The following is a 23,372-nucleotide window of genomic DNA, read 5'->3' as shown; positions in this document are numbered from 1 at the left end:
AAGAAATTCGATGTAAAACATGGCTCATAACATCTGTGTGCCTTCATCAGAGCCCTGTAGCTCACTGTCATGGGATGATCCAAGTCGGTACTGAGAGCCATGGGCCAGGGGGCTGCCATCCGCACACGGGGAGCAGGCCAGAGTCGAAAGGCCTCCCATCTAACAGGGCTCAATATGTCAGTGCTTGCTGAATGAGAAAGGATGAGGTAGGTGATGCAAGGCTTTGTTCTTCCATTACACTGAAAGTCCCTAGAACAGAGGAACTATAAACTGTATCTTGTATGTTTTAAAAAATCCCTTACTATGCCTAATGGAGTGCCTTCCTTGCTTCCTCTTTCGAAGCACACGTTTGTTCACTGAAGTTCTGAGGTCAGACATAGCTGAGTTCCTGACCAGATTCCAGGTTAACATATTACCCGTGTACACTTAGGCAAGTTATGTAACTTCTCGGGGTCTCCACTCCCTCACCTACAACTGGGCGTAACAGCCCCCCGGTAATTGTTATTAATTGTTATTAATATCCATCCATTATTATCGAACGACTTATATGTTGGGCACTCGGTTATGTTAGGCAAGAGTGGTGTGTGATTAAATTATAAGCATTATCTTCAAGGAACTCAAGTCAATGATCATAAAAGACTGACGATTTACTGAATAGTGGCTAGATTTTTCTCTAAGAAGGAAACATCTTTATTTTCCCATAATATTTTCCTCTTCTCTCTACCCTTAAAGCAGCCTGTATTTATTTTTTCCATTGTCCACAGTATTTGGGGACCTGTTGTGCCAACAGACACTCAGTGTAGCACTTTGCTACACATATTCAAGTCTCTGTTTCTTGCTGAATTATTTCCTGTGCATAAATGGTGTCTATTCTAAAATAGGGTAAACGCTTTATGGGCAAGTCACCTGATTCTGCTTCTGTTGTATCCACCACTCACCAGCTCACAGGTCCTGTTCATAAACATGGATTCAACTGGAACCATTCTAACCTTATAACTGGCCAACCAACAACCGCTGACTGGGGATTATTGCTTTAGGAGTTACTAAAAGGATGAAGCAATTTTCCTCACAACAGTGAGGAAACATTGGAACATTGTTATCAGAAACACAATTAAACTGTGACACCAATTTATGATCACAAACTACTCACCTAGAAATATTTAACAGCTGAACTCTTAGGAACAATGGGTGGGTGCGTGAACAGTAGACCTCACCTTGCTCTGCCCCAGGGGGATGGACATGCCATTGCTACCTCCCTTTGTGTCTCAATCCTCCCCTCTAAAGATTGCCAAAGACTCAGGGCTTATCTGCAGCAACAAGTTCCTGCATGCTTCTAAGTGAGTAACTACTGTCATGTTTTTGTCTTTATTTCACCCCATGTGAAGAATTTACTTGTGACATATGACGCATATAGAATCTACTTTGAAGACACCACCAGTGTGCAATAATAAATAACAGAGTCATGTTCTGATTCCCACATGGGACAAACACCACACCATCAAATTCTGTCTCAGCTGGTTTGATGGTGTTTTAATGATAATATAGTCTTAACATGTATACGAGGCTATATTCCGGGATTAGTGTTTCAGGGTCTATGATTATTAAAACTGAAGTGAGGCTAACCACTTAGACAGCTTAAGGAATTAGCATCAGATCTTCTACACTGTCTGTCCAGTGTTTTCTAAATTCTCAGCCAACTGTCTGATCTCTGACATAATTCCGATTCCTGTACTGCCTACGTGAACTTTTCAGTATTTGGGGGGAAAATTACAGTGTAAAATTTCCAAATATTTAAGACACTTGTTCTGATGTGAGATTCTCTAAAGTTATTTCCCCACTGGATTGGTAAAGCTTCCCAGTCTCCTCTTGACATACCTGGTGCACAATGCACCCCTGAGCCTTTTCACGGTCCCTCAGCCTCTCACTCCTGCCCTACCTCTGTTCTTTTGTCTGTTACTCATCTTTTTTTTTTAAAGATTTTATTTATTTATCTGAGAGAGAGAGAGAACGAGAGACAGAGAGCATGAGAGGGAGGAGGGTCAGAGGGAGAAGCAGACTCCCCGCTGAGCAGGGAGCCCGATGCGGGACTCGATCCCAGGACTCCAGGATCATGACCTGAGCCGAAGGCAGTCGCCCAACCAACTGAGCCACCCAGGCGCCCCGTTACTCATCTTTTAAAACTCAGCTGAGGGGCGCCTGGGTGGCTCAGTCGGCTAAGCGTCTGCCTTCGGCTCAAGTCATGATCTTGGGTTCCTGGGATATGAGTCCCGCATTGGGCTCTTTGCTCAGCAGGGAGCCTGCTTCTTCCTCTCCCTCTGTCTGCTGCTCCCCTGCTTATGCTCTCTCACCCTGTCAAATAAATAAATAAAATCTTAAAAAAAAAAAAAGACTCAGCTGAGATCTTAATCATCCTCTTTAAGAGTCTTCCTCTACTCCTGGGATAAGAGACCCTTCTGCATGATCATCATATAATGCTGAGATGCCCATCTGTTGCATCATGATCAGTTCCTAAAAAACAGGGACCAGGCTTCCTTTATCTATATAGTCTCAGTGCCTAGCACAGTGCCTACGCCATGTGAAGTAGTCGATAAGTGCTTAGTAGAACGAACTGCTAGCCAACAAGCGCCTTTGATCAGACTCCATCTGTTTACCTGGGCAAACAAGTCTATTAGTCAAATCCCTGTTGCCCTGGGGCTATTTCCAGTGATAGAACTTTCTCCTATGGGATAGATTTCACATTGTTCTGAAAGTACAACTGCTGGCCTTCGGAAAATGGAAACATAAAATTCTATTTATCAAAATAAACAGTTGTATCGAACAATAAATGTTAACCATCAAAGATTTAAATCACATAGAAAAATTTCAAGAAGAAACTAAGAATCACCTGAGACTTCACAAGAGACTTGCCATTGTTAATGTTTTGGTGAACAGCCGTCCCAAACATTTTTTTAAATACACTTACCCATTTTACATATATTTTAAACAAAGTTTACAAACAAGATATGCTGTAAAACCCTTTACTATTTTCATTTATTAACACGCCATAGACTTTTTTTAAATCTCAATAAATATAGAGTAGGGGCGCCTGGGTGGTTCAGTCGGTTAAGCGTCTGACCCTTGATCTCAGCTCAAGTCTTGATCTCAGGGTCATGAGTTCAAACCCCACGGTGGGGTTAAAAATAAACAACTTAAAATACTTAAAAATAAACAAACAAATAAATAAATAAAGTACCTTAATCTTTAATGGCTATATCTGATATATGTTTCATCAGTGAGAAAGACCCTGGAGTATATAGGTTTGCATGCTCGTCCAACTATTTCCTTATGATAAATTCCCAGAAGTGGGATGGCTGGGGGTGAAGGGCATGCTCATTTACATTCTATATGTATATATATCTATAACTATTTGGTGCCCCCCCCAGATTCCCAGTTATATCGTGAGATAGATGCCCATTCCTGCCGATTTGAGTGGTGAAAAAGGTTTTGTTCTGCTTTCTTTGGTGTCATTTATTTGATTTCTAGGAAGCTGAGTGTCTTTCTGCCACGTTTATTGGCCTTTTGTATTTTTTCTTTTCAATTGCTTGGTCATAAACCCTGTCCACTTTTCAGTTAGAGTGTTAGTTCTTTCCTTATAGATTTAAGAATCTTTTTATACTAGTCTTATTAATCTTATCTATGTTACGAATATTATGACATTTGTCTTTTAACTTAGTTTATGGCAGTTCGTTGCCATGCAGAGAATTTTACATGGTCAAATTTATCAACTTTTCTTTATGGCACTGGATTTTGCAGCATTACAAACCTAAGATGATAAAAACACTCACCCATATTTTTTTTTCATCCATATTTTTTATAGTACTTTTACGGCTCCATATTTTACAGTTCAATCTTGATTCATCTGGAAAACTCTAATATGGAGTGAGGAGTTAAGGAATTCAATTCTTAATATTAGACTTATAAATAAAGTATTTTTAAAGAATAAAATGTGAATTGAAATAGTATCTAATTTGTACATCTTTTTATTTCAGTTAGTTATGGATGCATTTATTCAATTACAATCACTGAGGGCATCATCTGTGTCTGTTGCCTCCTGGCCTCTCCACAGTGCTTCATAAAGAAATGTCCTTATTTCTATAAACATCCTCACTGTGCATGATAAACCCAGGAGTAGGAAAACGCTACAGTGTATTGTGTATACATTCATGCTCACGCGCGTCTGCACACGTACACACATATACAGAGATTAATGTGTGATAAATGAAAATATATTTGTTAACTACTAGGATGGCACTATTTTTTTAAACCACACTTCTACAGAAATAAGGCATAATATTATATTTACCACTCAAATCATATACTTTAGTCTTCTGATTTAAAGACACACACATGCTCACACACACTCATATCTTACACAGAAGAGAAGCTGTTCTAGGTCAAAAGAGAAAAAGAACAAATTATAGGAACACAAATATTTTAAAATACAAAATAAAGAAATAAGTATTATGTGGATAATTGATAAACTTTTAAAGCTTGGAGAATTACATATCTGTAATAAACGCGTTTTGCTTCCCCAACCCCCCAGCATAATCAAGGAAAACTAAGGCTGCTAATTCAATATTAACAAATGGCACTCACACAGTGCGTATTATACAGCAAGTCCCATTCTATACACTCATACACTAAATCTCACAACAGTCCTCTCTGAAGGCAGGTAAGTACTTGTTCTCCCCATATTATACAAATGAGGAAACTGAGGCAAAGAGAGTAATTTGCCAAGTTACAGGTTGGTGAGGAGCTGAGCCAGGATTTGAAACCAATTTGCCAGATTTCAGGCCCATGCATTCACCATGACCATGAATTTCAGGTCTCCTGAAAATAGCCCTAACAACTATAATAGAGCCTTCAGATATCCTCGGTTAAAAGCTGGGGCTGAGCTCAAGTGGCCTATTAGCAGTTACTTCCCAAAGACTCCTGAGCAGAGGCTGGTTTAGATGTAATAGCAAAGACAGGTATCTTATTCCTGAGAGGGGGATCTCCCTTAGTCAAGAGTCTGCATCCTCAGTTCTAGCCACAGTCCTGCTTCTTTAGGTAAGTGAACTGGCGTGGCTCTTGGCTTCATTCTCCTTTTGCATCAAATGGGGATAGCAACAGAAACTGTAGAATATGTCTAACAGTTGCTTTGATATCATAATTCAGGGGCAAAAGAAACAGACACATTTCTGGCTCTGGGTGCTGAGCCGGTCTCTGCAGAGGACAGCCAGGTCCCAAATGAGGTCTAAGCATCGGGCAGGTGCAGCCAGGGAAGCACTGCCAGGTGGGTGGTACCAGGCAGGTGCTGATGGCAAAACACATCCTTTCTGCCACACCAGCCAGGATTCCAGGAAGGAGCCATTGTTTTTGAATTTCCAAATTCTGTGATGTCACTCAGGAGAAAGTAAGTCAGAGGAGAAATGCTGTGGGTCAAGAAACCCTCCCACCTTCTCTTGTGTTGCTGAGTCACCTTCTGAGAACCTCCCCCAGCAGAGAACAAGCCTTGCGGGCAGCTCCAGTCCTGTGTGCCTTTCACTGGATGGTACCAGAACCATCTCCACTGCCTTCTGAAGGGCCAAGTGCTTTCTTATTTTCTGCCTGAAAAAGGGCTCCAGGCAGCTCTAGAGAAGACCAGGCCCCTGGGAGGCAAGAGAGCAATTGAAAGAAACCCCCAGACATAAAACCAGAGGGACACCACCAAGGGCCCTGCCTGCATGTCCCTGCCAATAGTGTCTGTGAACTCAGAGGCTCCCCAATCCTGCAGTCAGGCTGCCTTGAAGCCATAAGTTTCCACTTATCTCTCTATATAACATTCAACAAACATGTTCATGATACCAATGGCAAGGGAAGGAAAATAGTACTCGGATTTTTTTTTTCTTAAGATTTATTTATTTGAGAGAGAGAGAGAGGGAGAGAGAGAATTTCCAGCAGACTCCTCGCTGAGCACAGAGTCTGACACAGGGCTCGATCTCACGACCCTGAGATCATGCCCTGAGCTGAAATCAAGAGTCAGACACTCAACCGACTGGGCCACCTGGGCGCCCAGATTTTTCTTTTTTTAAATATGGAAAGTGTTATGCTAAGCAAAATAAGTCAATCAGAGAAAGACAATTATATGATTTCACTCGTGGAATTATATGATTTCACTCATGTGGAATTTAAGAAACAAGACAGAGGATCATAGGGGAAGGGAAAAAAAAGAAAATAAGACAAATCAGAGAGGGAGACAAACCATAAGAGACTCTTAACTATAGGGAACAAACTGAGGGTTGCTGGAGGGGAGGGGGGTGGAGGGATGGGGTAACTGGATGATGGACATTGGGGAAGACACGTGATGTAATGAGCACTGGGTGTTATATACAATTGATGAATCACTGACCTCTACTTCTGAAACTAATAATATACTCTGTGTTAACTAATTGAATTTAAATTTAAAAGATACAGAGTTTTCTTGACTTTCTGTTACAGGAAATTCTTCCAAATAGAAATTCAGACTGACTCTACCTCAGCTAGATTAGATTCTGCATCACAGGACATTCCAGCATGGTATATTTTGAGGTGGGTGAGGGGCAAGAGTGAAGAGGTGGGGCAAATTTATTCATATTTATAATTGATGCTTGGGTGCTAATTATGCACCAGATAATGTTCTAAGTGCTTTCCATTGTAAATTCATCTGATCCTCCACAGGACTCCTAGTGGTGGATTCCACTATTATCTCTGTATCATAGATGAAAAAACCTGGGCACTAATGAGTTAAGTTACTTGCCAAAGGCAATACAAGAAGTGGGGAAGCTGGAAGAAACCCCAGCTAGAGAGAGAACTCACAATCACTGTTACGTGCTCATGATACAGACTTGTCTCTTGTCAAAGCAACAAGCAGCTACCAGAATGGCCCAGGAGCCATTTGGGCACCTTCTCTGAGCCAGGCACTGGGCTAAGCACTTGTACTCTGGAAGAGTATGATGAAACCCCCTGGCCAAGGCGGGCTGACCTCTATAATTTCATGAGCTCCAAGTACACTTCAAGCCATTGAGACCATTGTGAGGCTCAGCTCAAGACACTGTGGAGTCTTCAAAGACTAAAACCCAGGGCCATGTTCCTCACTCATCTTGACTTAATTTTTTTTTTTTTTTCCAGCTTTCATGACCATGACCTGGCTCCATCACAAACCCATCAAACAGTTCTCCTGCCCTTAAGGTGCTTTACCTACTCGTTGAAAACAAACACACAAAAAAAGGCGGGGGAGGCGGGCAGAGAGAATGATTTCTTCTCTGATCTTTGGGAAATAACAATTTCAGAAGTCAACAGAAGCTTCCCTAGGCCAGCAAAAGAAGTTATGTGAGAGGCAGCTAAAGACTACCACTAATTAGCGCAGAGAGATGAGCAAATTAGAGTGTGCTCTTCCTCATCTGCTAAGCTGCTTCCCCATCTCTGCCTTTCCAGCTGTCCTGTTACCCCAATACCCTGCTCCCCCACCTGTCTCAGCCTAACTAACTCCTTTTCTCTTGGATTCCAGACTGAGTAAACTCCAAAGCTGAAATGGGAAAGAAAAGGGAGCTCTAAACACCAGCACTTCCTTTCAGGGACTTAAACCAGCATCATCCAATAGAAAGATAATGTGAGTTATGGATGTACTTTAAATACTTCTAGGAGCCACATTAAATGCGCAAAAAGAAACTGATGAAATTAATTTGAATAATGCATTTTATTTAACCCAACATACCGAAAATATTATCACTTCAATACATTAATTAATAAAAAAATCACTAATGAGCTATTTTATTCTCTCTTTTATACTAAGTCTTTAAAATCCTGTGTGTATTTCATGCTCATAGCATATCTCAATTAGAACTAGGCATATTTCACATGCTTCATAGTCAGAAGTGACCAGAGGCTACTGGACTGGATGGCACAGAGGTAACATCCTGTTACTGTCTCACAAACACAAATGCAGATTAATTTTAATTAATCTTCACTTCATGCAATCAGAAATCACTGCAGAAAGAAACAGTGAATTATTACTTTGCCTTCAATTGCTTTGACTTTCTGAATGAATGTGATATATTCTCTCATGTAATCTTCCCATAACCTGTGAAGTTGGTCCCTACAGTATTTTAGATGGGTAACAGATTGGATAACACCATCTCTCTCTCTCTCTCTCTCTCACACACACACACACACACACACACACACACACACACACACACACACAAGCCTGTTATATGTTCCCAATTTGCACAGCTGAGCATCAGCACTTAACTGAAGCTACACAGCAACATAGAGCCCAGGGGAGACAAAGTAGCCAAAATCTTGCTTTACTGCTTCCCTTTTATAATCAGTCTTACACTGCTATTCCAGAAGAATTTACTGTCATAATCTAAGCACCTCCACTTAAGGGATATTTATAAACCTCAGCCTCTCTTGGCCCTTCAGCCAAACTTGGCCACCTAGTCATATAGGGAAGCTGGTGCGGGCAGGGCCCAACCGGATCCCCAATCTCTCTGCCTCCAGCTCCCAGGGTTCTGGGAACCCAGGTTTCTCTCAATACCTGCAGTCCCTGCCTTTAAGGGGCTAACTGGCTCATAAGAGAGATGACACATAAACACAAATAATGAGATGAGACATATCAAGAAATAATCCAAATACGTAAGTATGTAAAAAGGTATTCTGGGATGGCAGGAAAGCGATACTTTCTGAAGGTATTAGAAAAGCTTCATGCAAGTTTGGGTGAAGTTTGGAAGAACAGCAGGATTTAAAAAGAGTGTGAAACAAGGCTGCCAGGGTGGCTATGAGCACTCTGAGAGGCCTTGCATGTTCACTAAGGATTTAGGATTTTACTGGCTAAGAACTAGGCGCCACAGAACGTTCTGGAGTAGGAGAATCAACACGGGTAGAGGAGCACTTAGAAAAACCTGACAGATTCCGACAATAGCGCAAAAAAATGGAGAGTTAAAAATGAACAACAACAACAACAAAAATCCAAGAAGAAAACAAGCAACCAGGGGGGCTCATGGAGCTCAGGTCGGAGGGCACTGCGCTGTTCTGGGCGATGGGCTGTAGCAACGGCAGGAAAAGAGCCTCTGGGGAAAACTCCAAGAGTCACAGGAGCTGGGAACTGGAAGAGACAAAGGCCTCCAGTTTAAAGCCTTTTCAAGACTAAAGCCTATATTCCTGGAAGAATGGTGGGGCCCGGGCAAATAGTAAAGTCAATATAAGTAAAGAGCTTTCTCCCCTTGGGGTGGGCTGCAGAAGAGATAATGATCTCAGGTTTGACACGTTAACTTCCCTAATAATATTAGGCTTGACTCTGTTACGTGCACCTACTTTAATAGTCTACGTGAATGGCTATTGAAAGAAATCCAATAAGCACTTGGCTTTCCTTAGAACTTGCTTAACTAGTTCAAGATAACTTGAACCTGCTGATCACTCGTTTGATGCAAGCTGGTTCTGGCAATCTGCTCAGCTGTCCTCCGACTGACCTTGGCAGATCTGCTGACCACTCTTCACATTGGCCCTGACGGCTGGGAAGGAAAATTCCAATCTGGAGATGGAGCTTTCTGGTCTGGATTTTACTTCTCAACAGGCCACATGGATGCGAGGCACAACTTTAGATCTGAAACTTTTTATGCTTCGGCATTTAAAGGGAAAGAAAGTCTATAGGTGAACGACAGTGATAAAGTTCCCCGTCAACGACCTCCTGAATTCTATGAAATCTAGGAGTCAAGACACTCTTTTGTCACTTAATCCTCTATGGTGGAGTATTCTAGACATATTCTGTCACACACATTTGGAGCGGTCGCTCTCCTAAATAACCAAAACATCATGAAGACCAAACTGCTTCATAAAAATGGAAATTACCATTTGTAAAAACACACTGTTTATCAACGCTCCCCAGCATGTCCTTAGAAGCTATGAAACTAAATTCACACCTTTAGGAAAAGGATCGACTGTGTGTGTGTACACACTCAGAGACACATACTTCAGAGCCATCCCCAAATATGCCATCCTTCACAGACTTTGTCAACTCTTCAACAACAAGCAGTAATAACATTTTTTAAACATTTAAAAACGGCTAAGAAAAGGTGAACAAGGCAACTTTGTTCAGTAAAAAACAGAGCAGTGATTTAGAAAGCAGACTCTAACTGTCCAGGTTGGAATATAATCCAGTCATGGGGTTCTCACTGCCTCTCTCAGTGGTTGAGGTAACTAGTCTCCAAAGATGGCCCCCAACAATTCCTCAGACTCAATAGATGGAGACTTCTAGCTCTCTCAACTCTGGGATGGTCTTGTGACTTGCTTTAATCAACAGAATGAGGCAAAAGTGATGTTCTTGGACTTTCAAGGCTAGGTCTTCATAGGCCTGACAGCTTCTACTTCCTCTCTTAGAAACCAGCCACCTCATGAAAAGTTTGACTTTCTAGCTAAGAAAGAGAGACTCGAAGCCATCTTGGTTACTTGAGCCCCACTGAGCTCCCAGCTAAATGCCGCTACCTGGTTGAGTCCAGGCAAAAACAGCAGATGAACCCCAGGCACCCCACAGAATTGTGATAAATGATAAATCAATGCTTGTTTCAAGCCACTAAATGTGGAGTTCTTTGTGATGCGGTAATAAGTTACTGAAACAATGGGTGACAAAGATATCAAGTGGGTAAAAGTAAGCCAGATCTGCCAGTTACCTGTGACCATCTGTGATCATATTGGGATTCTGTCCACTTGCTCTGCTTGCAAAGTAAAATTTAAGTGGAGAAACACAAATAGGACCTTCTCTTGTCATACACATACTCTAGCATTCAGTAACACTACAATAATGGCACTGATGTTCAAACTGCCCTCTGACAATTCTACCCCCAGAGCCCTGTGGGACTATCAAAAACCATCTCCCTTGGCCGATTCAAGAAGCTCTCTCCCTCCTTGTTCTGCTGTATCTAACACCATGCAACAAACCCACAAATGTTTACGTTAGAAAGAGTAACAAGATGATGAATGCTGGAGTGAATAAATCTTCAGTGTAAGTATTAGGAGGCTGGAAAAAAGCTAACAGACTGCATGAACCGCATGCAGCCACACAGGCAGCAATGACTAGGCAGGCTGGGGCTGGACTGAATTGTTAGCCCCAATTCTTGACCCTTCTCCGCATCCGCACCCTCGTCACGAATGCACTGCCGTCAGATGGGTTTCTCTGCCTCTTGTCTTTGAGCCCGTTCATGTGACTTGAGTTGACCAGAAAAATGATGCTGTGCCAGCTATAAGCCCAAGGTTAAGAGGCATCTTGTGTCTCGCTTGCACTTTTACCCTTCTGCAAAAGAAGAGCATGCCCCCCTCTCCCCTCCCGCGGCTCATTGGTCCCAGGAGGAATATGAGAGAGACATGGAGCAGAGCCACTCCAGCTGACTCACCAACTCGTGATCAAGAAAGACATGCTCATTGTTGAATGCCGCTGAGATCTTAAGGTTGTCCAATACCCAGCGATAGCTGACTAATAGAAGGCTCCTTTATTAGATGCCAACTTTTGCCAAATACACATAGTACTTTAGAATTAATAGAAAGTCTCCTCGCCTATAAAAGCTGAAACTGAATTACCAACTGGATGGTTAGGTGGTCTCATTGTGGGGCAGAATATAAGTGCAATATACTGAATATCACTGATTTTTGCCCTTACAGTCTATCTTTCTCAAGACTGTAATTTGGTATTCAAAGTTCTCTATAATTTAACCCTAACTTAGTTTTCTAACCAATTCTCTCTCACTTAAATTTTATACTCCATTCCAACTGGATTATTTATAATTCTCAAGTAAGTCTCACATTACCTCTAGCCTTTCTTCATCCAACAAGTTTAGATTCTTGTGGTCCTTTAAGGCCAGGTTCAGATGTCCCCTCTAGAAATCTGCTCTGATCCCAACTTTTAAGGCAGTCTCTCCATCCCCTTGACTCTTATCATGATGTATGTCTTTTCCTTTCCTGGTGTTTGGCTTATTCTGCCTCATAAAATTTCCTCATCCTCTTATTAAGTCCTAGGAAGGGAGGTTTACGTATTATTTACCTCTGCACCCTCCGTGGCATTTAGCAAAAGGTCTTGGCATATCCTGTACAGGCCAATGCAATTCTTTTGCATTGAAGAATGAGTGACCAATGGGAGGCAGCAGGACGCCAGGCATCAACATTGAGAAAAGCAACATGGGCTCTGGAGTCAGAGAGACCTGAGTCTGTGGCTTCCTAGCTGGGCAACTTGGGACCTGGTTAGTCTCTCCTGTGCTTCAGCTTCCAAATATGTAAAACTGGGATGACACATCTTTCACAGGATTGTTGTGAAAATTCACCATGAAAATGAATGTATAAATGCTTTGGCATGTTTAACATATGGTGGCAGCTCCATTAATGGTAGCTCTTATTACAAAAATGATAATGACACAGAATATCACGTAGAAGTTAGTTTGAACAAATCCTTGATACTAGATTATGTTCTCTTAAAAGTTAAGTGTTCGAGGGTGACAGAATGATGCTGGTTCCAATTAACTGTTTTCCCAGAAACTGGTCTCAGTGATCCGAAGTCGAGTTTTATTTAGATGCTCACATGTTACTCTTTGCCACAGTTCTCAATTTTCTAGGCAGTCCCCACCAGAAGCAAATTTGTTCCAGGCAACACATACATTTCCTTAAAACGACACAACACAAAATCCTCCTCCCATATATACTAGCCCACTTTTAGCAGAGCATTAGTCTTCCCACAACACCCCAATTCCTCACCAGGGACCGGCATAACCATTACGATGGACCAAAATGCTGGAGAATGACTTGACGGTGACTGAACACAGGAGTGCCATGCATGGGTCCAGTCGTGGGTTATCACTGTTCAAGTAATTCAGCAAAACTGCTACGTCTGCCTTCCTAACTGGAATTTTGTACTAACCCACGGCCATGTGACGCCAGAGCAATCGCTGATCTTCTAAGGGACCAACTCATCACCAGGCAAACTCAGAAGCCTGTAAGTGGCCAGGCAGATGACGTTCATGAGTGAAAGGGACTGGATGTGCTGCTCTCCAGGGCAGGCTCAGCAGTTCCCGGGAGGCCACAGCTGGACTGAGGGGGCCACTGCCTCAGGGAAGACAAACCCGGTGTTGCCAGATTTCCTGAAGAAATTTGGGGGTTTTATGTGAAACATCCTGAGTTTTGAACCCTGCCTTGCGCTTTATTTCATAGTTCTCTGGGAGCCAAAGAAAATATATTTGCAAGCCAGACATGGCCATGGGTTGGCAGCTGTGATCTTTGCACTAGATATTCCCAAGTCACTTTGACTCACCAGAGAAAGGTTAAAAGACAATTACTAAATTCATTGTATTTGTATTTTTTAATCTGAAGAAATACACATAAAAAGTCACATAAAGAGTAACTACTAACCCTAAAAAACACCTCACTCTCTCGTTTACAAATCCTCACTCACTATACTTTTGGACCTCTGTGTTTTCGGTCTTACAGTGAGCGCACCTCTACCAGGACCCCCCGAGGTTGCTGTGCTATGTACCCATTTAAGTCCTACCAGTTATTTAAAACTTGACTGAAATACTAGCTTCTGTATAAAACCTCCACCATGCTCCTCAAAATCCTCTATGTATAAATTATGGAAATTGCCCCACGTAAAAGATCTGCAGTGATTTCTAGCCATATCTCATCAGCCCTTTACCAGCAAAGCCCCCCCAAAACACTACAAAGATTCGCTCCCGAGAAAGTGAAAAGCCCAGGTCAAAAGGTCAAAGGTAAAGTTCAAGGGCACTCACCGCCGAACACATCTCCGTTCTGGTAGTTCTTCCCTTTCTGGGCTTCCTCTTCATTTTGAACAGTGGCAACATGCTTAGCCGAGGCACAGCCCATAGTCTCATTCGGTCAGCTTCAGCCGGGCTGGGCTGCAAATCATCTCTACAGACACAGGGACATTTTTTTTTCTTTAAACGCAAAGAAAATCCACCTTCCTGCTGAGTTGGTCAAGATGTGCGCACCTGCAAGAACAGAAAGCTGGATCAGAATGCGTGAAACAAAGCCTGTGTCTCGTTGTGCTATGTGATCAGCAATGCACTAGGATTCCTGCATGAACCCCCTGCACTGTGGGGGGGTGGGGTAATTGGTGCTGAAGGAGGAAAGGCAACATGGCCCCTTTTCATCTGATTTTCACTCGGAAAGCAAGACTAGAAGGCATGCCCCCTACGACACATGGCTGAACTTGTTGAGATAACAAAAACATACGTATTTGTTTATTCAAATAAATATTTGAGCACTACTCCTTGCTACACATAAAGTGCACGTATGTTTGCTAATGTTCTGGAATCTCAAAAACCTTCAGAGTAAGGAAAGCACATTCATGAGATCTACCAGGCACAGGAAACTGGGAAAAATTCTCCATCTTCCCCCTCCTGCCTTGCAAGCCAGCTCTTCTCAGATCCTCAGTTTTTTTTCCAGAACGAAATGGTCTTCCTCTTCAGGCTGAAATATGGGCTAATTTATAGATTTCTAGTGGGTTCTGTAAGGAACTCCGTATTTTATTTTACCTGAGGTGACAGTGTTTTGGAAGATAAAGGAAGGAGATGGGGGCAAGGATTCAAACCTACTTTTGTCCATTTTCTGCTTAGCTAGCTGAATGCTTTAAGGATTGAGAAGATGTGGGAAGATCAAGAGAAGAAAACAAGGCAATTGCCCACCTCTTATCAGAGCCTTTGTACATCTACTGGACCGCTATAATAAAGACTGAAAGAGAATTTATGGATAGACCACAGAGGAGATAGTCCTCTAGTTAACTTAAGTAAATATACCTTCCCCACCCCACCCAAGGTCGCTTCCCAAATTCTCAGGGTTTGCTGTTTATTTATTTTATTCTTTTATCATCCTTTTCCAGCCATTTCAATCTTGTAGATAACTTATGCCAGTCTCATAGATGTTTCCTTTGGGTATCTACCCATTCTTTCGTCTCCATCCAGCCTGCCATAGCACAGGCCCTTACCTCTTCACACCCAAGCAGAGCAAAAGAAGCATCAGGCCATGCACCTGATATGAATTAGCACCTGCACCTCCCCTTTATGAACATCTGATGTTTCTCAGCCTCAGGAACAGGGCTATAGAAACCGAAACACAGCTGCAGGCCTCCTTCCTAGAGCTCCAATTCTACACCTATGGATGTAGAAATCTAATCATTTAAGCCATAAAATATCAGCAAAGGGAATTTTTCAAATTAACCTAATACTGAAAGGTAATTCTAAATCAATATCCAAAACAAACTTAGATACAAAGGTAATGATCTTAAATGAAGCCAAGCAAATGCAAATTGCAGTATTGACCCTATGGCTATAACACTAGTCCTGTCTTTGTATAGTTCTTCATACTACTTTCTAGCACTGGTTCTATCAAATCATTAACAGGAAGTATAGGGTTAGGGTTAGTTGGTCAAGTTTTACAAAAAAGGAAGATTTTTTTTATTCCCTAGACAGTTAATGTTTGTAGCTTCTCTACACAATTGGGTAACCTCTTGTTAACACATTTTCATATTTTTAAAGCTATATGGAGCGCACACACACACATTTAGCAGTAATGTCGTTAAAGCTACGGTATTTTGATTTGATGGTCTATTCATACTGGTATATATAACTCAGGGCCCTGACAGGGGAAATGTGCATGCGGAAGACATTTTTTGAAAATCCACACAATGTTGTGTAGGAGTGCCATGATAGAGGTTTCACAGAAATCTATGGCAATGCAGAATTAAAAAAAAAAAAAAATGAAATTATGACTGGGCAAAGACAGGAATTAAAAGAGGAAGTAGTATTTTGTAGAGACTTAAAAGTCTGGTAGAATTTTTTTTTTTTAAGATTTTATTTATTTATTTACTTGAGGGAGAGAGACAGAGATAGAGAGAGCATGAACAGGGAGGAGCGGGAGAAGGAGGCTCCCTGCAGAGCATGGAGCCCGATGCGGGGCTCGATCCCAGGACCCTGAGATCATGACCAGAGCTGAAGGCAGACGCTTAACTGACAGAGCCACCCAGGTGCCCTCTGGTAGAAATTTGCAAGGCTGCAAGGACAGTGGCATCATCCAGACATAGGAAGTGCCTGAGTGAAGACACTAGAATGTGGAAGAGTGCGTGTGTGCGCGTGAGTCCATACTCACCCTTGCTTGGCGGGAGGAGGTGGGAGCGGGGCAGGGAAGGGGACTGCAGGCTGATGCTCTGAAGGGCCTTATCCAACTTAAAGATAAGGACGTCTCTCTGGTGCCAAGTTGAGCACACTTTGAGAGATGTTCAATTAGTAGTGCAGAAATCCATTCTGTCAACCTATCATAGTTTTTGAAGAAACACCACTGAATTGTGAGACAAGAAGAATGAGAGATGGGATTCAGTTCCGAAGGTAGAAGAAGGGGAAAATTCCTCTCCAACCGGGAGGCTGCTGAGGGTCCTTGCTGCCACCATCGCCATGCGTTGCCGGCCAGCACGTTCTCGGGGGTCAACCTCCCTCAGTCCCACCTCAAGCATCACCACCTAAGGGAACCAGATTCCTCACTTTTCAGAAAGGAATGTGGGAAAGCAAGCTCATGCGTCCACAGGAGAGCAAACTGAAGTGAGAGGGGAAACCTCCCCGCTGCCACCTCTTCAAAACAAAGTAAAAACAGGAAGGAGAGTGGGAAACCCTAATAGAATCCCTGAAGGACAGTGGTGATCCAAGGGAATTTGACAACTGTCCTCTCTGGAAGTCCCTCTCGCTGTCCTCGTCCTCATTCCAAATTCCTGCTTACAGCCTCGTAAGCGATCCAAGAAGTTAATGTAAGGATCTAAGATGTGAATTATCCTTTGCTACCCTTGAAAAGCATTGTGTGGTGTTTCTTCCGTGTCGTAGAAGCTGTGTTTGTATCAAAAAGTCTTACTTGCATTTAAAAAGGTGAAATCACACGAAAATCAAATAAACTGCAGCAGGCTAATAAAAATGAAACATGTAAGAATACCTTTTAGGAGGACTTCTCTGTTATTCAGGCATGGAGGTGAGGGGCATGTTAATAAGCAGATTAGACATGATTTACATCCAATTCAAGTGATGACTCAGGAAGCTTCCATTTAATTATATTTTTTAAAAGACACGCATGATCGATATGAGTTCTCTCAGAATCCTAACTAGGTAGGGATTTTGTTTCTGAAACACACACACTCTATATTTTACAGCAGTAATTTAATGAGTGGTGTTTTCAAGTTTTACAACTTCATCAGAAATATATTTTAATATTTTGCCTTGGGGGGGGCAGAGGGAAAGGGAGAGGGAGACAAAGAATCTTAAGCAAGCTCCACGCCCAGTGTAGAGGTGGACACGGGGCTCAATCTCACAGCCCTGAGATCATGACCTGACCCGAAATCAAGAGTCGGATGCTTCACCGATTGAGCCACCCAGGAGCCCCAATATTTTGCCCATTTTGAAGGTTATGATTATGAAGTCATTTAAGAGGCAGAAGATCTCTAATTCATAAAGTTAACCATGGATCAGTAAGGAAAGCTTTTTACTATGTTATGTGGATTCTGCACATAAGCAATTGTCCAAACATTCATTCATTTAATCAACAAATACTTATTGAAAACTACTAAGTGTTTGGCAAGCATGGGGTATATAGAGATACACAAGATACAGTTTTCCTCCCTATCCCCACAGAACATGAACATTCGGAGAGAAGCGATCACGAGAGAGGTTAGTTTCCCAGCAGTGATGGTACAGCTACTGTGAGTCAAATCCAGGAAGAGAGGTGAGTTCAGCCCACAGGCACCTGATTCAGCCTTGAGAGAGGGAATGTCAAGAGAGATCAGGCTTGAGGCCTGACCATAGCTAAAGAGTCATCATTGAAACACCCCCGCATTGCACCTCTTCCATAGCCTGATGCAATGTCACGGTTTCATTTACACTGAAAATTCTCTCACTTCGACTACAGTCCCACCGAGACCTCAAACTGAGCAGACCCTCAGAAATGTCCCCCTAACATCTGCCACGATAATCTGCTCCAAATGCTTCCCTCTGGTTTGTACTATCCCTCATAGAAACCCTAGCATTTTTTTTTTTTTTTTTTAGCTTCTATTTTCTCACTGGCTTTGCTCAGCTTTTCTCTGCCAACCCCTACACCCTCTATTCACGCCCCTTCCTGAAACCACAGCACTTAGAGAGGTGAGTCTGATGGTGCAGATGAACATGCTGAGACCACGAAGCTGGGCAGAGCTGAGTCTCGTTTTCACATATTGTTATCAACAGCATGCTATTTCTGAAGTCAGATCACAGTGTGAGAATTAAGCTGAAGTATCTCTTTGATGTTTGATAGAATCTTCTAATAATACCAACTCCCACTGAGGATAGTTTTAAAAAACTAAATAATCTATATGATAGGATCATCAGGTACCTCTAAAAACACGGGATCTACTTAATTGCCCATGGCTTTGTGTAAAAATCTCCCCGAACAGTTGTATGGGTACATTATCCCGTACCATGAAATTAGAAGTTGGAATCCCTATCCACATAGTCAGTTGCTATGAGCCAACTGACTTCAGGACCATCTTTATAGGATATTTTTCCTGCCTTTGATAAAATACATTAGAAATTTGCAAATCCAATTCAAAAATTTTAAAAAGGGCTAAAACATTTGTAACCATGCATGTTTATCATTCCTTACACTATGCCTCAGGCCTCTTTAGGTGATGCTTTGAGTATCACTAGGGGAATTACTCTTAGAGAACACTCCACATTATAACACTAGAAAGTTCTTTTCTATACACAACTAAGCCCATTACCTTTCTATGAATACCTATTACATACATGTGACATATTTGTCCTTTTATAAGAAAAGATTATGATTATGGCTTTTTCCCAATGCCAGTGATTTCTCTTTGTTTTTTTATGGTTTTCAGCTTTACTGAGGTAAAACTGACAAAACTGCAATACACTGCAACTGTTCAAGCTCCATAAAGATGATCTGATACCCCCATACATTGTGAAAGGGATCCCACTATCGGGTTAACACATCTAACAACTCTCCTATTTACCTTTCTCTCTCTCTCTCTGGCAAGAACACTTATGTTATACTCTCTTAGCAATCTGCAATTATAAAATACAGTGCCAATCAACTACAGTCACCATGTTTTATATTAGATTCTCAGACCTTATTCATCTTATAACTGAAAGTTTGTATCCTTCTACCAACCTCTCCTTATTTCTCCCACCCCCCAGTCCTTGGCAACCACCATTATACTGTTGCTGAGTTTGACTTATTTTATTTTTAGATTGCACATACAAGTGATGCCATGCAGTATTTGTCTTTCTCTTACTTCACTTAGCAAAATGCCCTCTAGTTCATCGGTGTTGTTGCAAATGACAGGATCTCTTCCTTTTTTTAAGGTTAATATTCCAGTGTGTGTGTGTGTGGGAAAGAGAGAAAGAGAGAGAGAGAGAGAGAGAGAGTGTGTGTGTGTGTGTGTGTGTGTGTGTGTGTGTGTGACATTTTCTTGATCCATTCATCCAGGACACTTAGGTTGTTTCCACACCTTGACTATTGTGAATAATGCTGCAATGAACATGGGAATGCAGCCATCTCTTTGAGATAGTGATTTTGTTCCCTTTGAATATATATCCAGAAGTGGAATTGCTGATGGCCTTTTTCTTTACCTGAATTTTTTTTAACTGGAAGCACAGTTTCATCAGAAGACCTATTCTTAAAAAACTGGGAAGGAAGGAAATACACAAATTCTGTTTTGAGAAAAATCAGAGACATATCTGACCTTTTTTAAAAAGAGGAAAAACATGGGAAAATATTTCTATTGATGTAATATTATGGATAATTTCACTTCCCACCAATCAGTTCTAGTCTTTTTCATTTTGGATGAAAAAGCCAAAAGTACTGTAGACAGTTTCCTTGTCAAGAAAGACACTTCTAAAAAAACGAATTAAAAGTGATAAGCTCCATAAAGAAATCCTAGGCCAGAAAGAACATGAATGTACCACATGCAGCTTGGAGGATTGGAGAGAAATCAAATTCTGATTGAAATGGGTACACAGAGAGCTATGAAGTCAGTAGTTAAGAATAGGATATAGCCACATTATTAATAGATCAGGAGCAAAGTGCCCCCTTTTTCCCTCTGATTAAAAAGGGAAATCAAGACAAGGCAACATCTAAAAACTCCTTTCTTTTATTAAAGGAAGAGCCAACATCTAAGCTCCATAAAGAAAAAATATATATATAAATAACTAATCAGTCTGTTTGCCCATCTGCTCTGTTTTGCTATAATGAGTGTTAATACAGCAACCCACTGTGGGGGGAGGGGGGCGGGGAGGAGAAGAAAAGCAGCCTAAAAGTGATTTCTAATCTTGAAGCTTTGGTATCCTTGGGCTTCTGTTAACACTATTTCACATTTCATTGTGAATGTTGAAAGTAATACATAAAGAGATGTCACATTTGACATGAGGGTAATCTGGGAAAGTCAAATCTTCTTACCAGCAACTGCCGGCATCCCAGAAGATATTCATTCCTCACCTCACACTCGTTTGGTGGCATGACACTCAACAATATGCTATTAACTCCAAGAAACGAATTTTGGCATCTGCTTTCTTTACAAGAAAACTCTCACTTCCATAAATAATAATTGCATGGAGGTGTCTCTCGGAAACGTTAACAATCATAAGTCCTTTGCAAGATGATACACCTCTGCAGGATTTGGGCAGTGAGGTGTGGGGATGAGGAGGCATGGCGGCAAGGGCACCACAGTGGGAGTGAGAATCCCAGCTCTGGTCTCAGGCATCACACACATGCCTGGCTCAGTACCAAGGCTGGGCTTCACCTCTCCGTGCCTCTCTCCTTGATTCTATGATCTACCTGAACATATGTCTGAGGGATGCTAAGGATGAAACTGCCACTTACAAAAAGACCATTTGTTTTGTTTTTATCTAGATTCAATTTACTTACAAACTTTGCTTTCAAAACTCACCCAGTTAGGATATCTTGCAAGTCTAAAACCCCCCACATTTTGAGAAGCCCTATGAAGTCTATGAATTATTACCAATGATGTTTGGGCCTGAGGGTGTTGATTTCAATTGTGTATAAAGTGGAAAGATGAACAAAGCTTAGCTCTCCTATCTCCTCTTCTCTATCCTGCCTTTAATGAATAAAAATAAATTTTAAAAATGTTTCTTATAGGGAGCAGATTTTAAAAAAGCCTGTAGAATAATTGTTCTTCAGCTAGGGACTTAAGGGTTTGGTTCCTTTATCCTACACCTGAAAACTCCACTCTTGTGTCACCTGTGTATGGTCACCACAGTTCACGCATGGCTGGCACTATTTCTGGGAAGGCAAGAGAGGAAAACAGCAGATCCTGATTAGAGTCACCCACGCACACTAGGGTGAACCTATGCAGAATTATGTTATTTCTAGATTTGCTCCTCAGTGATCAGGCCAATGGCAGATATTCCAGGACTTGGGAGTTCTCATTCTTCCTTCCATTTCTAAGACTCAGTATACTAAGGGTATGTGCAGGAAGTTGTCAACCTGTGTCACGGGGGGGACCTTCTGTACCAGGCCACCCATGACTGGGGTCATGACAATTATGCCACTGGTTCACCATGTCACTTGAACCAAATCTGTGTGATTTCCTTGTCAGTATCCTAAGAATAACAATTGTAGCTCCCTCTCTTTTTTTGGATTGTTCTGGAAATCTAGGTAGATAATGAAATGCTGGGAAAAGCACTTATAAATGCTAAATGCAAGGTAATATTCTTCTATGCATACTTTGCTATGCCAGGTGCAGGACATTACTTTTCAGGAGCACTGGGTGGAATCGGTTTGCCCAGAGGGATCCTATAGGTGGCCCCAGAGAAATGAGAGAAAACAGATGATAAGGGAAAGATTTAAAAAAAAAAAATCAAGAAATAACCAGAAAGTGAAAGTAGAGCAAGTACAAATTACTAAAGAAGCACAATTTGATTTTAGTCTAAGTCAATAGGGTCATGATCCTTCCTGAATGGCCAATGAAGAACATCCTGGGTGATCTGCATGTTGAAATATAAAGAACAAAGAGGATTCCTGCCCTTGAAGGGCGAGCATTCAGAGAGGCTAACAGATCAGAAACATAATGAAGTAAACTAAAATTCCAATACCTGATGCACATTGCAGGAAAAGAAGGGAGCATAGATGTTCTTGAAATTCATAGGATGTTTCAATCTAATTAAACTAGTGCTGTCCCAGCTTTATTTTATGCAACAAGAGATGTAGGAACATCAGTACAATGCGCTACTCTCAGCAGACCCTCAGTAAGCATTTACTGAGGAGGACAGTGAAACAGAGGTTGTGCCAGTTTTGAGCTGTTGATCCTTTTTAACACCATAAACTACAACAGAACTGCAGCTGGATTAATCCCTCGGAAATCTGAATGTTACTCTCATGGTGCCGAGGGGGCAAGAGTTGAATGCCGGTGATCCCGGTCTGATGCGCGCACTGGGAAAGCACGTATCATGTTTTCATCCCTGAATCAGAAAGTGTCAACTTTCACACAAGCCTAGCATGTTCCTCCTTTTTTATTCAATGAAATCTCTGAGCTTAATGCTGACATGGCATATCTCAGCCTTAAGCTGGTTACTGTGGCAGATAAAAAGAAATAGGACCAATAGATGCAAAAGATAGGAATTATCTAAACTAACCATTAGAAGCAAATGTGAGAATTATTTAAAAACAAAAGAGCCTGCTTATATTTTCTTTGAGCAGTTTGGTACTAATATTTAAGTATGGATATATTTAATATCTTCAGAATTATAAATACTTTTGACAAAGTAATGTAGTAACACTCTAAAAAGTGTTGAATACTAGAAGTTGAAAAACAGTGTTTCCCTCAAAAATCTAAACATACATCTCTCTTCCCTCCCACAATAGCCTCTTTCCTCCCCCACCACCCCTGCTAAAATAAATGAAATCATCCCTGAGAAACTGGTGCAAACTCTGTCTTAAGAGCTCTCTCTCCCTGGGCTCAGACTCAGGCCACAGTATCCCATGTCTGAGAAGTCAGCAATGATCCAGTGACTGAGGAAACCCACCTCTCTCCAATTGGGCAGAGAGCTGCTGACTGAAATGAGCATCCCCAAGGGAAAGCCTTGGCTACCTGAAATTCCGCCTTCTAGAACCTTCCAGTTCTATCTAGAACAGCTCAAGATTTGGAAATGCCCTGAAAACTTAGAAGGCCTTGTAAGGACATCATTCTTAAATAGTTCTTTGTCATGGAAAGTTAATCAAAGATTTAAATTTCAGCAAAACCCAAATGACAAAACTTAGAGCACACAGATAAAACCTCGTTATTGGTAAAGGACTTA

The 23,372-nt window shown here is 41.6% G+C and overlaps 1 protein-coding gene across 2 annotated transcripts in view; it reads right to left on the bottom strand.

Moving 5' to 3' along the window:
* The window catches only part of CUNH1orf21 (chromosome unknown C1orf21 homolog), a 216,720-nt gene that overhangs the window by 125,008 nt on the left and 68,340 nt on the right, over positions 1-23,372 (bottom strand). For both annotated transcript variants that reach the window (XM_032393117.1, XM_032393116.1), the window contains one exon: positions 13,803-14,021. In XM_032393117.1, coding sequence (XP_032249008.1) covers positions 13,803-13,896 — 94 coding nt within the window. In that variant the 5' untranslated portion in view covers positions 13,897-14,021. Of the gene's footprint in view, positions 1-13,802; positions 14,022-23,372 lie in introns of those variants that run through there.

This window comes from Phoca vitulina, unplaced genomic scaffold (assembly GCF_004348235.1).
Source record: "Phoca vitulina isolate PV1807 unplaced genomic scaffold, GSC_HSeal_1.0 scaffold71, whole genome shotgun sequence".
Taxonomy (NCBI): domain Eukaryota; kingdom Metazoa; phylum Chordata; class Mammalia; order Carnivora; family Phocidae; genus Phoca; species Phoca vitulina.
Note: the sequence above shows the minus strand (reverse complement) of the source record. Positions and strands in the feature narration are given on the sequence as shown.